Source organism: Protopterus annectens, chromosome 2.part0 (assembly GCF_019279795.1).
Source record: "Protopterus annectens isolate FY-2018-M chromosome 2.part0, PAN1.0, whole genome shotgun sequence".
NCBI classification, from domain to species: domain Eukaryota; kingdom Metazoa; phylum Chordata; order Ceratodontiformes; family Protopteridae; genus Protopterus; species Protopterus annectens.
The window spans coordinates 760,881,698-760,893,810 of NC_056728.1; the positions used below are offsets into that span (position 1 = coordinate 760,881,698).

The window sequence follows — 12,113 nt, forward strand, 5'->3', positions numbered from 1 at the left end:
ATGCCCATTTTGTTTTAAACATACGCGTTTTGCAATTCCATGGTAATTTCTGACCCTTTATGAGCTTTTCTCACAATCTTAAACATTTCCCTTAATCAATAAACCTTTCATGCCTTTCACTTGTTTAATAATGCAGTTCGTGCCCTTGTAATGCTCCATTTCATCTTTTTTTTTATAAAATAAAACTTTTTGTGCAATTTTTCGTTACCTTTGGTGCTTTGCTGTCTCCTTTTCGTGCTCGTTTCTCTTAGCTTACCTTCACTGTTATCACTGCACCTTGTAGCTCTATCAGTCTCTAGCATCCCTCTTCTGACTCCATGTCACTCGTCTAGTCAGGACACAATAGGCTAGACTTCATGGGTTCCATTCAAACAGCTTTATTATGTACAAATACATCAGGATTGAGGCTTAATACTTTAACTTGGGTAAACTTATAAACAAACTAGCTATTACGTTCATACATGTTCACACTCTGGCTGCACTCTCAAAATGGCACAGAGTATAGCATGTGCTCGCTATTTATATACGCACGTTCAGTCCTTGAAATGCTTTTTAAAGACACAGCAACACACACACACTGTTCTACACTACGGTTAAGAAAATAAGATCAGGGATTCATGTCTTTTAATGAGAAAAATATGCTTTGTGATGCTGACAATGTAGACAAATATTTTAACAATGCTGGTGTTTTTTTTTTTTCTCCCCATCAACACTACTCTCATACAGCCATAATGTTAAAACTGCCACAGAGTATGAAGGGCAGCCAAAGAGCAAAATGTATTTGCAAACCTCCAATCTGTATTAACTGTGACATCACACCAAAGGTTCTCTGTTAAAGAAGAGCATACAAGTAGACACCATGACCCTCTGTATTTGAAGTAGCCAGAAAGATATAATGCTCTCATTCACACTGACTCAAAGTCCACAGTCAACGAGACTCCACAGAATGTTAACCAAGGTTACACCGGCACCCCCAAATATAGCCAAAATAAACTGTTTTGCAATTCATCTCATAAATCCCTTTCAGTACAGCTTCTGAGCAACAAGTATGACTTAGACAGGTCCATTTCTAAATCCCTACACTCGAAATTCAAAATACTGAAACCAAAATCCCTAAAGCTCAAAATCCCAAAAACTCAAAATAGTGAAACTCAAAATACCGAAAACACACAGGATACCAACACTTACCATATTCCACCACAAGTACATACTAAAACAAATAAAAAACAAACTATATAGCAGGGGGGCAAGCCCAACTGCACCCCCACATCCCCTGCTACTTAAATATATCAACTCAGATTGCACTTCACTACACCAAAGTGCAATCTCGGAGTTGATGTATTTAGGTAGCAGTGTAATATGTTTTTGTATGTGGTTCTGCTGAAATATAGGTAGTGTTGCTGTACTGTGTTTTTTTCGATATTCTGAGTTTAGGGATTTTTGTTTCAATATTTTGAATTTCGAGATTTTGAGAGTAAGGATTTAGAGAAGTGGACGCGACTCAGATTTGTTTATTTGCATTTGTTAAACAGCAGTGGCGGACTATAAGAGGGACATTTCAGGCAGACATCTGGGACCTGTGGTTTCAGGGATGTCCATTTTGTGGGCTGGCCATGTAGGATTAGCTCATTTTCATTATATAAGATTTTGTGACCTATGTCCACACTGCAGTCTCAAATGTTCATAAAAGTGTTTGCTCACACTGACTCGAGAGAACAGACACTTGCTCACGGTCGGCAACTCTGTACCTGCAGCATCAGTGGGGCTTATGATATTCTCCACAAGCAGATTCTCTTTAGCCTGCAACACTTTGTTTTTCAGTATATATGCACTGTTTTACAATACACACATGCTGTTCTTAAACACTTTGCTTAAGCATTTCATTTTTAAGCACAGTCAAGAGCAGTAGCAAAGTAGTCATTATAACTTCCAAAACACAGCACATTCCTCCCCTACAATACTGTTGCTAACTCTCTACTACACTCACATCCACTAACACTCTACGTACTACTTCCTTCTAAGACAGGCTCTATTCTATTTTCACTTCTGTCTAGGCTACACCAGAAACAATAAATTAATGACAGCTGAATAAGCTGCTGCTTTTCCCAACCTATACCCAATTTCATAGCATGCAATTGCTTGTAAAATAAATAAATAGAGAATCAACTGCTGTAGGGGGCAGCAACAAAGTAGCCTGCTGTACGAAGAGAAGGGGAGACGCAGAGAGAGCATACGTTGTAGTCTAGTGAGCAAGGAGAAACTGTGCTGCCCATTTTAATTTTTCCTCAATACATGGGTTTGGATCTGATCGGATTTGACATGACCGCATAATCCAGACTTTGGTTCCAACTCTCGAGCTTCTCCCCAACTCATAATATAATGCCTTAGTCCAACCCCATAACCTCACATTGGAGTTTGTTGCCATAAGGCCCCTACAGCTAGACACATACACGAATAGCTGACAGAAAAAAAGAAGGGCTCAAACCCAGAACTGTAAGTTCCAAAAAAAGTCCAACAGGTTTCTCCAGATGATTTAAGGATGGGGGGGGTTGAGAAAGAATGAAAATGAACAACACAGATAGCTAGTTATGTTGGGTACTTTGAAATATGACATTGCCCTTTTCTTTCTTCAACACATGGGACAGCCCCCCCCCCCCCGCTAAGTTGACCTTGGGTGGCCCTCATGGATGGATATTACGGAGTTACCGCCGAACCAAAGGCAGCTCTATTTCTAGATACAATATCCAATTCATAATGAGTAACAAAGGTATAAGCATTGGACCAAGTGGCTGCTGCACAAGCATCAATAGATGCTCTTGATCAGAAAGCAGATGAAGCAGCAGTGATCTGGTTGAATGAGCCTTGGGTGGTTTTGGTAGGGGAATGGCTTGTTGAGAACAGATCCAAGAAATGCAATCAGTAATACATTTGGCTAAAGTGACTTTAGAAACTGGGAAACCCAGTCTTTTTGGTGAAAAGGAAACAAATAGTTGATCTCATTTTCTGATCCGTTTTGTCCCGTTAAGTGTAACTGTCTGTGTACATCAAGGAGATGCACCATGTATTCTCCTTTATTTGAAAAATATGTTAAGGCTAGTCAGTGAATGGACTGGTTAACAGTTTCAGAGGCTACCTTACATAAAAAGGAAAGATTTGTCCACAAGGTAACCCTATCTTTATGGAAAATAATCGTAAGGGGTCTTTGAAGAGCAAGCCTGGAGTTCAGACATCCTCTTTGCAGATGTAATGTAACAAGACTGCTTTCCATGAAAGGAATTTTACATCAGTTTTTGCTGAAGGTTCAAACAGTTTCTGAGTTAGACCTTGTAAGCACAACAGTCAGATCCCAGGGAGGTGAAGGATGTTTTACTGGTTGTCCGAGAAGAAAAATGTCTTTTGGAAATGCTTTGCATAACTTTGTAGAAGCCAAAGAATAATTTCTTTCTCCTGTATGAAAATTAGAAATGGCAACTAAATGAAGTTTAATCATAGAAAAACTAGCCCCTTCTTTAAAAACAATAATTCAAGCACTGGAGCAATAAATGGTTCAACCTCATTTTTTGAAAGTCCAAAGAAAATCTTTTCCACTTGGTCTTATAAGGTTTTAGTAGAGTGTCTTTTTGGGAAGGCAAAAAGTTCAGTTTTGTACCCACCATAAATGTAGACGTTGGAATGTTCACACTGCTGCAGTCATTACACTAGGGTTATCCTGCCGTCAGGCGGTCCCACAGTCGGCCCGAATTCCAAAAGTCTTGGTCCGGCGTCGGTTGCTGTCGCTTCTTCCCTAATGTCAGTGTGCCAGGGGTATATAAGATGCATCCAACGCCATTTTCTTCAGTCTTTCTTGCCACGCGGTGCCTGAAGCAGATGCAGTTCGCAAGTGCCGGTAAACTTGATGGCAAAGTCTTTCCTTCTTGTTCACTGTGGGTAAGTGCCTCTTTTACAGATGGTCCAAATAAAGGGGGTGTTGGTAAAGGATGTCTTAAAAGACTCTGCAAAGCTGCATAGCTGCATCCAGGCATGTTGTCTCATGGCAATGCCTGAACCTACTGCTCGTAGGGTGACTTCAGCTGTGTAATAACTTAACCTCAAAAGTGTTTGAGATAGACAGAGTGGCCAGATGTAAGGATGTTCTTTTGAAATCCTCTGCAGACATGGACTATTTGAAAGCTCTCTGGTCAGGGCTATCTGAAATCTCATGAAGTGTGCCAGGTAATTAAGAGACCTCAGGGTGAAAGTTGAGGAGGCAAAGACTCGTTTCCTGAATCTGCCCAGCACCTTAGACTCCCTGACAGGTGGACAGAAGAGCTTGGTCTGCTAGCTATTCCTTAATGGCTGCCACCACCACCAGAGCATCAACCGGGACTCCTCTGCTCCAGTGGGGTCTGTCATTGGGAGGGAATAGTAAATTGTCAGGTCTCTTCATGTCAAGTTCAACGGTATCCAGCTCCTTCCAATCCCAGCGGGAAACTAAAATCAATGAGTTCATCCACCAGGGAAGGGGAGTAACTCAAGACATAGGATGAGTCAGAACCAAAAAAGTTTTCAAAAATACCAAGTCTTCCAGAGTTTTTGGTAAATCAGCCATCTTTTTGCCTGAGGATCTCCAATAAAAAGGCTCCAAAGGAGATGTCATTTGGTGTGATCTGGGGACCCTTCTCCATCAAAATCAATATCATTCATGACAGCCTCAAGTGGGGAGTCTATGTGCCTCCTCTTGCATGTTCTCTTCCGATGGATCTCCTCTGTGGGATGTTCAGGGGAGGTGTCAGAAGACAGGGGGGAGTTCTTCTACAGGAACTGACTGGACACTTGTTGGAACTGACTATCTTTGTGAAGTAGGCTCGACTGAGTCAGAGCCCAGAGTCGACGAGGGCAACAGGGTTGGATCTGAACAAATGAGAAAGCAAATCTCTAGAGAGAAAAAGCCCTTTCCATAATCTCACAGGTAGACTGAACTGGAAAAGCCTCGACCAGCTGAGCCGAAGCCAAAGCTCCTAGCAGTGGCAGATCGACCACTCTCGGATATACTCTGATGGAACAGGACCCGAACTATCCAGGGCCGAGGCTCTGAGAGGCAGGGATTGATCTCAGTCTCAATCCCAGCACCACGTATCAGACACTAGCTGGAGTGGAACTAGTCAAGGATATCATCAGAGTCAAAAAGACGACATCATCTTCGGATCAGTCTCCAAACTTCTTCGGGATTTCAGATCCTGGGACTCAAACAACCGGACGAACTGCAAAAGGAGATACAATCTGTGGATGTCATAGGGTAGCTCATGGATCCAACAGGGAACAGAACTGGTAAGAAACTCTTCTGGATCTAAGCTCTGAGAAATTTTCGCATCATCCTATCCACATCTGCTTCCAATAATCTTTGGAGGACCTGGAGTATACAGTGAATTAAGGCCCTGAATGTTTTTTAGCAACAGAGATCACAGAGTTGGTGACATGGGTTTAATTACATACTCTGAAGTATGACTTCTGTCTGAGGTGCCAGGCTTTGGATCCGAAAACCTAGGACCTGAGGAAGGCACTGTAGGACTGATGAATATGACAATCTGATATGAAGACTTAGGATCAGAGCATTTCAGATCTGAAGACCTGGTATTGGATCAGACAATGTTGAAGCCAATGTTTTTTGGCTCTTGGTTGGCAGCTCCAGTGAAGACCTGGAAGACTTTGGCAGAGAGCATTTTCTGTGCTCCAATGGAGTAGACTTGGTAGTTTTTTTACTGGGACTTGAGCCCCAAAAGATAGAAAATAAGAGGAAGCTAGAAGACCACTTTCAAAATTAACTTGTTGCGCCAATCAGCAAGAGCCCTTGGGTTGAAGGTTGAGCAGACAGCACAACCGGTGTCCAAGTGGCCAGCTCCAAGGCAATATATGCACTCCTTGTGAGCATCCAAATTCAGGATTTTATGCCCACAAGAACTGCATTTCTTAAAGTCTGTCAGTTTATCCGACATGGTAGCAAACAGCAACAATACAACCAATAAAGCAAAGCAATAACAGCCAATAACGACAATGCAATAACAAGAGAAAAAATTTTTTTTTGGGGGGGGGGGGGTTTGAAAAGAAAGGAAACTGGAATTAACTACCAACTATGGTAATTTAAAGGTGATACCTGGAAAAGAGGCAAGTATAACACCAATTATGGTATGACGAGACTACTATGTAAAAATACTGCAGAAATCCTAACACCTGCGAGAAACGAAGAGGGATGCTAGATGTATACAAAAAAAACAGCTGAAGACCAACATTTTTTCCAAACACCTTTACTGAATTATCACTTGTAACATAAGCAAATTTACATTCATATACAGGTAATCACACTATAATTAACAAACGTTTTACTTCACACATCATATAACCTAAGCAACATTACATAAAATTACACCATTCCTGCCTTTTTTTTTAAAGAATTAACTTGAGATAACAGCTCAGAGTACTGGCGAGTGTGGAAGAGAGGTGAAGAAGAGTACAGGCAGGATGGAGTGGGTGGAGAAGAGTGTCAGGAATGATTTGTGACAGACGAGTACCAGTAAGAGTGAAAGGGAAGGTCTACAAGAGGGTAGTGAGACCAGCTACGTTATATGTGTTGGAGACAGTGGCACTGACAAAAAGGCAGGAGTCAGAGCTGGGCATGGCAGAGTTAAAGATGTTGATTTGCACTGGGTGTGACTAGGGTGGACAGGATTAGGAATAAGTATATTAGAGGGTCAGCCTAGGTTGGACGGTTTGGAGACAAAGCTAGAGAGATGAAATTACATTGGTTTGGACATGTGCTAAGGAGGGATGCTCAGTATATTGAGAAAAAAGATGCCAAGGATAAAGCTGCCAGGTAAGAGGAAAAGAGGAAGGCCTAAATTAAGGTTTATGGATGTGGTGAGAGAGGACATGCAGATGGTGGGTGTGACACAGAAAGATGCAGAGGACAGGAAGAAATGGAAACAGATGATCGGCTGTGGCGACCCCTAATGGAACAGCCAAAAGAAAAAGAAGAATCCTTATTAAACCATCAGTTACTACACAGGCAATCATACATTTATACAAATGAAAACAAATCACACCAACATAATCCTAGTTGCAAGCATTTTACATCACAAACCATACTGACACACTCCCACTGACATTATACACTTATAATCTATCCAATCTTTTTCAGTCAAACATTACATAGCTCATTTAAGTCCTACCGCCTTTTAAACCTCATTCCTCCCTTGTATATACTGTTCCCATAATTCTCAGTTTTTCTATGTAGTTTGATCCGACCCCTTTCTAAAGATCTCAGTTCCAGTGGTTTTCTCTCTGCCTAGGCAATTCCAATTCTGTATCACAGCTCAGAAAAATCATCTCCCTCTTTAGACCAATCTGCCCACCCAGCATCTCCAACAGTGCATCCCACACGGAATCCTTAAAGTCCACCAATTCACCACACTCCCAGAAAATATATGTTCCCAACCACTCTTTCTTCCCAGTCACACCTCCAACACTTTCTGGAGTCTACTTTGGGTACAGGAATATCTATGCAAACATTTCCAAGCAAAAATCCTAAATCTTCTAGATTTTGTTGCATACTTGCGAAACATGAATATAGCCTCCCATTGTTTCTTTAGAAATTGCTTATCCATTCTCTCTTCCTAATCCATTCTAACCTCCTCTTGATTATAATCAGTTAACATGCAATATTTTACATGGTCTCCTAATTATTCCTTTTTAAATGGCAGCTTCTGTTCTAGATTCTACTAAAAACTCTACCCGTGCTGATCTTTTGTTTAGGACCCCCTTATTTATCTTTGCCTATATGCTAATATCAATCTCTGATAGGAAGGTAATCTCTAACCTACAGTCCAAATAAACTCTTGGTGGCTTCCCATTCAATCATCTTTCCTTCTCTAGTTATTTGCGCACAATGTCTTGGTTTCTGTGTCAGTTTTCTCCAATAAATTCCAGCCCTCTGTTGCCTATTGTCTATATCCCTAATTACAGTCATCCCTATCAGCAGAATCTCCTTTATTTTCCTGATTTGAATCACAAGTTAGGGGGACACTCTCAGATTTGACGAAAGACTGGAATAACATTCTTGAAATCCTGACTTGAATCACAAGTTGGGGGAACATTCTCAGACTTGACGAAAGACTGAAGTCTGAGAATGTTCCCCCAACTTGTGATTCAAATCAGAATTTCAAGAATGTTATTTGGTCCGGTCTCGTGCTTACAAAACTTGGTACCGGTTTGAAGAAGCCCATCAGGGTGAAAGCGCTAACCCAGGGTGAAAGCGCTAACCTACATATCTACAATAAACTTGTGGACTATTCTTGTGTGTTGGAATTTATCATTTGGAGCTATATTTGCATCAAGGAGCCTTGAATATATCAGCCCTGGAGTGCCCCTGTGCTTTTTGATTGGAATTCAATACTAATATTTACCATTTTGGAAAAACACAAATAAAATGGGTGTTCGCGAGTTATATAAACATACATTTATATTCAGTGTATCTTAACTACATGTCAAGTGTTTTAAGTGCACAAGTTATTATTAGAACAAGATAAACAGTGTAATGCAAGACGCTCACTTTCATAAGTTGGCCAACTATGACATTTCAAAATGCAGCTTGTAGATATTTAGTGCTTTCGCTGATTAGTGCATAAGAAGAATATGTGTCGTCAACATACACTCGACTTTCTAATTGTTCGAGTTGCTAATATAGACTGTACCCAAGTCTACCTAAATTAGTTGCAGCCTGTCCTCATTTATTTTATTTATTTATTTATTTACATTTGTTGACCGGGAGAGTCCGACTGGACACAGGTCCGTTTTCAGCAGAGGCCCGGGGAGAAAAGCTCCACATTAAGTATTATTTGCATTATACGGTTAAAAAATAACATGGCATTTAAATATAGACATTAGTCCAGTTAAGGACACAAGACAAGAAGTAAACAGATGTAAAACAGCTGTAGAGCATAGTACAATTTTAAAATATGGTGACATATACTAAAAATGGTTAAAATGTAGTTGAGATTCATCAGTGAACAATTGATACAATCTGTTTTTGAGGTACACAACAGCCATTAGCAGTTGTTGCTACAAGACGTTAGTATTATGTGGTAGGTAGCTGGGAACATGAGTAGCCAAGCTTGCTAAGAGTAGGTTGTTGATAGGGGGCTGAGAGAGGTAGTGGGTGGGGGTTGTGGATGGTATTACAGGGGGAGTTGCAAGGGCATATCTGGCAAGTTTTGAAGTGCGATTTTTAGTAAGGATTTAAAGTGGGTGCAAGAAGCTACAGATGTAATTTAGGATGGGAGGGAGTCCCAGAGTTTGGCTACAGTGCAGGAGAATAATGCTTCTCCAGCAGAGTTAATGGCTCTCGTGACCTGTAGGAGGTTTTTGTGGCTGGATCTTAGTGGTCTCGTGGTTATGTAGGGATGGAGTAGATTCTGGAGGGATGGGACTTTTAGTGGTTGGTTTATTAGTTTGTGGGCGAGTGTGAGTTGGTACCATTGAAGGAGGTGGGGGAGCTCTAGCCAGCTCAGTTCTACTAGTGAGAGACAGTGGTCAGTACGGTAGGAAGCCCCTGTGGCGAATTTGGCGATTTTGTTGTAGCAGGTTTCGAGCTTATTTAGATCGCATTGTCTAAGGTTAGTAAATATTGGAGAGGCATAGAGTAGGGTAGAGATAGGATGAGAATTTGCTACTGAAATTTTAGCTGCTTTGGTAAGTAGTTGCTGATTTCTATATAATGCTCCTAGTTTTTTGTGCACTTTAATGGTCATGAAAATGTGAATATCAAAGTTCAGTCTATTTCTACTCCTAGTAATTTGGTGTGTTCTGTAGGATGAATGGTGGTATTGTCTTTTGCTGTGATGTTAAAGTGAGAGCTGTCTAGGGTAAGTTTGGTGGGTTGGAAGATTAGTAATTTTGTTTTGTTTGGGTTGAGTATTAGTTGGGCATCGGATAACCAAGTTTCAATAGAAGAAAATGCTTCATGTGTGACTTTTTGCAATTCTGGTAGGGAGTGGGCTGTGCAGATGATGGTTGAGTCATCTGCATATTGTATGAGTGTGCCATGTGTTGTGGCTGAGGCTAGATTATTGGTGAAAATAAAGAGTAGGGGTCCCAGGATGGAACCTTGGGGAACTCCTATGGAGACTGGTAGTTGGGGTGATAGGTTGTCCTGCCAAACAACTGCTTGTTGGCGGTCAGATAGGCAATGCTGAAACCAGTTGATGACTGGTTGAGAGAAGGATAGGTTATTACATTAAGACCTAGCATACTGAACAAACAACACTGACAAACTAAAGAAATGCATTATTCTTTCCATGACATGAGAGAAAAAAAACTTTACAACTTTTTATACCTAATTTCAAAATATGGCACATGATCTGGGCTCCCTAAATGGATTGCTTCCTGCAGGGACTCCAACAAGCAGTGCATCCTTACAGGCATTCTGTAGACAGTACTGCTGTAGCTCATCTGCGGCTTGAGAAACCTGCATAAACAAAGTATAAAAAGAAACCATTAAGATATTTATCTCTTAACCAATCACACACAAAGGCAGTGACTATGAACTTTTAGCAGGTGTGAAACTCCTCCTAAGTGAAGGGTATAAAATGATCAAGACACACATGTATGTTCATTCGAATATAGTTAGATGAAATGCACTTTTCTTATTGCTCATGGTTTGTGTACATCTCTTTCTATGCTTATGCCAAAACTATTGCCACATACAAAGTGATAGGTTTTTATATTTCTTACATTACTCTTTACGCAGGTAGTACCTGAAAAAGGGTCCTCAGGCCAGAGCACTTGCCCAGTTTACAAGTGTAAGTATGTATGTATATATAAATAAATAAATAAATAAATAAATAAATACAATACACACACATTTTCTTTTACCAGCTTTCACAAATTCAGGGTCTTCGGGTAGCTACAGCCTATAAGGCAGAAAAACTAATGCTGGACCGCAAGCCAGTCTATCGCAGACTAGACACACACACACACACACACACACACACACACACACACACACACACACACACACACACTTATGGGTAGTATGGCAGATCGTCAAATTACAGCATGTCTTTGTTATACAACAAAAAACAGAAAACTCAGAAAATGCCCAGATGGACACAGGGAGGGCAAACAGAATCAGCACAAATGCCACTCCTTCAGAACCAAACTGGAGAAGCAAGCCCTGTGAGGCAACAGTGCCATATCATGTGTGTAATATACATGCATATTACATGTATATTGTTCTCAAAACAGAAATTTAACTTTAGAGAGGACTCTCACAAAGACAAAAGCAAAGACCCAAACTGTAATCACAGATTCCAAAAAACACTCACTGACCACTAATATACTAGTGGAATGCCCTGGATATTTTACATTATGTTAACTCTGAAATTTAGAACAATATCACAAATTCAGCAATGCAAATTACTTCAGATGAAAGGACTGTTTATTTTTTCTGACTGGAGATGGTGATTTATGGAGTACATTGAAAATTAACAAAAATAATACAGCTACTAGACTACTACTTTCAGCACCTACAAAAGGACATGCTAGTTGTATGCAAATTGAAGTAACCTTCCATTTCTAGAAAGCAGTTATTGTACTTTACAAAATGACTTGCCATAACCTCTAAAACCAGAAAGACATTACCTGCATAATGTTGCATGAACACATTTACATTCACCCAAAAAAGCAGTTTGTAGCTGTGTCATACTGCTGTACAGAATGAAAATAAAAACAAAAAGTCAAACTGAAAGTGTTATCTTAATATTTAGAAAAAATGTACAAGGCATACATTACTTCTATAAATTAAGCAGAAGAATCAGACTGCAATCACTGAAACCACTGGCATGTTGCTTTCTAACCATAAGATGGGGAATACCAGGGAGAAACAGAACATGCAAATAAAAAATGTTTATTATAAAGCATTAACCACATTAGATGATCTTTGAAACAGAACCACCGTGAATGGAACACTGGGGTATTTCTTTGTGACCTTTCACGTGGCTCTTCTACAAACTTTTAAGTTTCCACACTTGTAGTATAAGTAGGTCATCTCAATTTGAAGGTCAGAGAGCATAAATCAATCAGTC

The 12,113-nt window shown here is 40.3% G+C and overlaps 1 protein-coding gene across 1 annotated transcript in view; it reads right to left on the minus strand.

Moving 5' to 3' along the window:
* Positions 1-12,113, minus strand: part of GNG10 (G protein subunit gamma 10) — a 204,804-nt gene that overhangs the window by 124,076 nt on the left and 68,615 nt on the right. The window contains exon 2 of the mRNA XM_044061074.1: positions 10,364-10,495. Within this exon, the coding sequence (XP_043917009.1) occupies positions 10,370-10,495 (126 nt within the window). The 3' untranslated portion in view covers positions 10,364-10,369. The remainder of the gene's footprint in view (positions 1-10,363; positions 10,496-12,113) is intronic.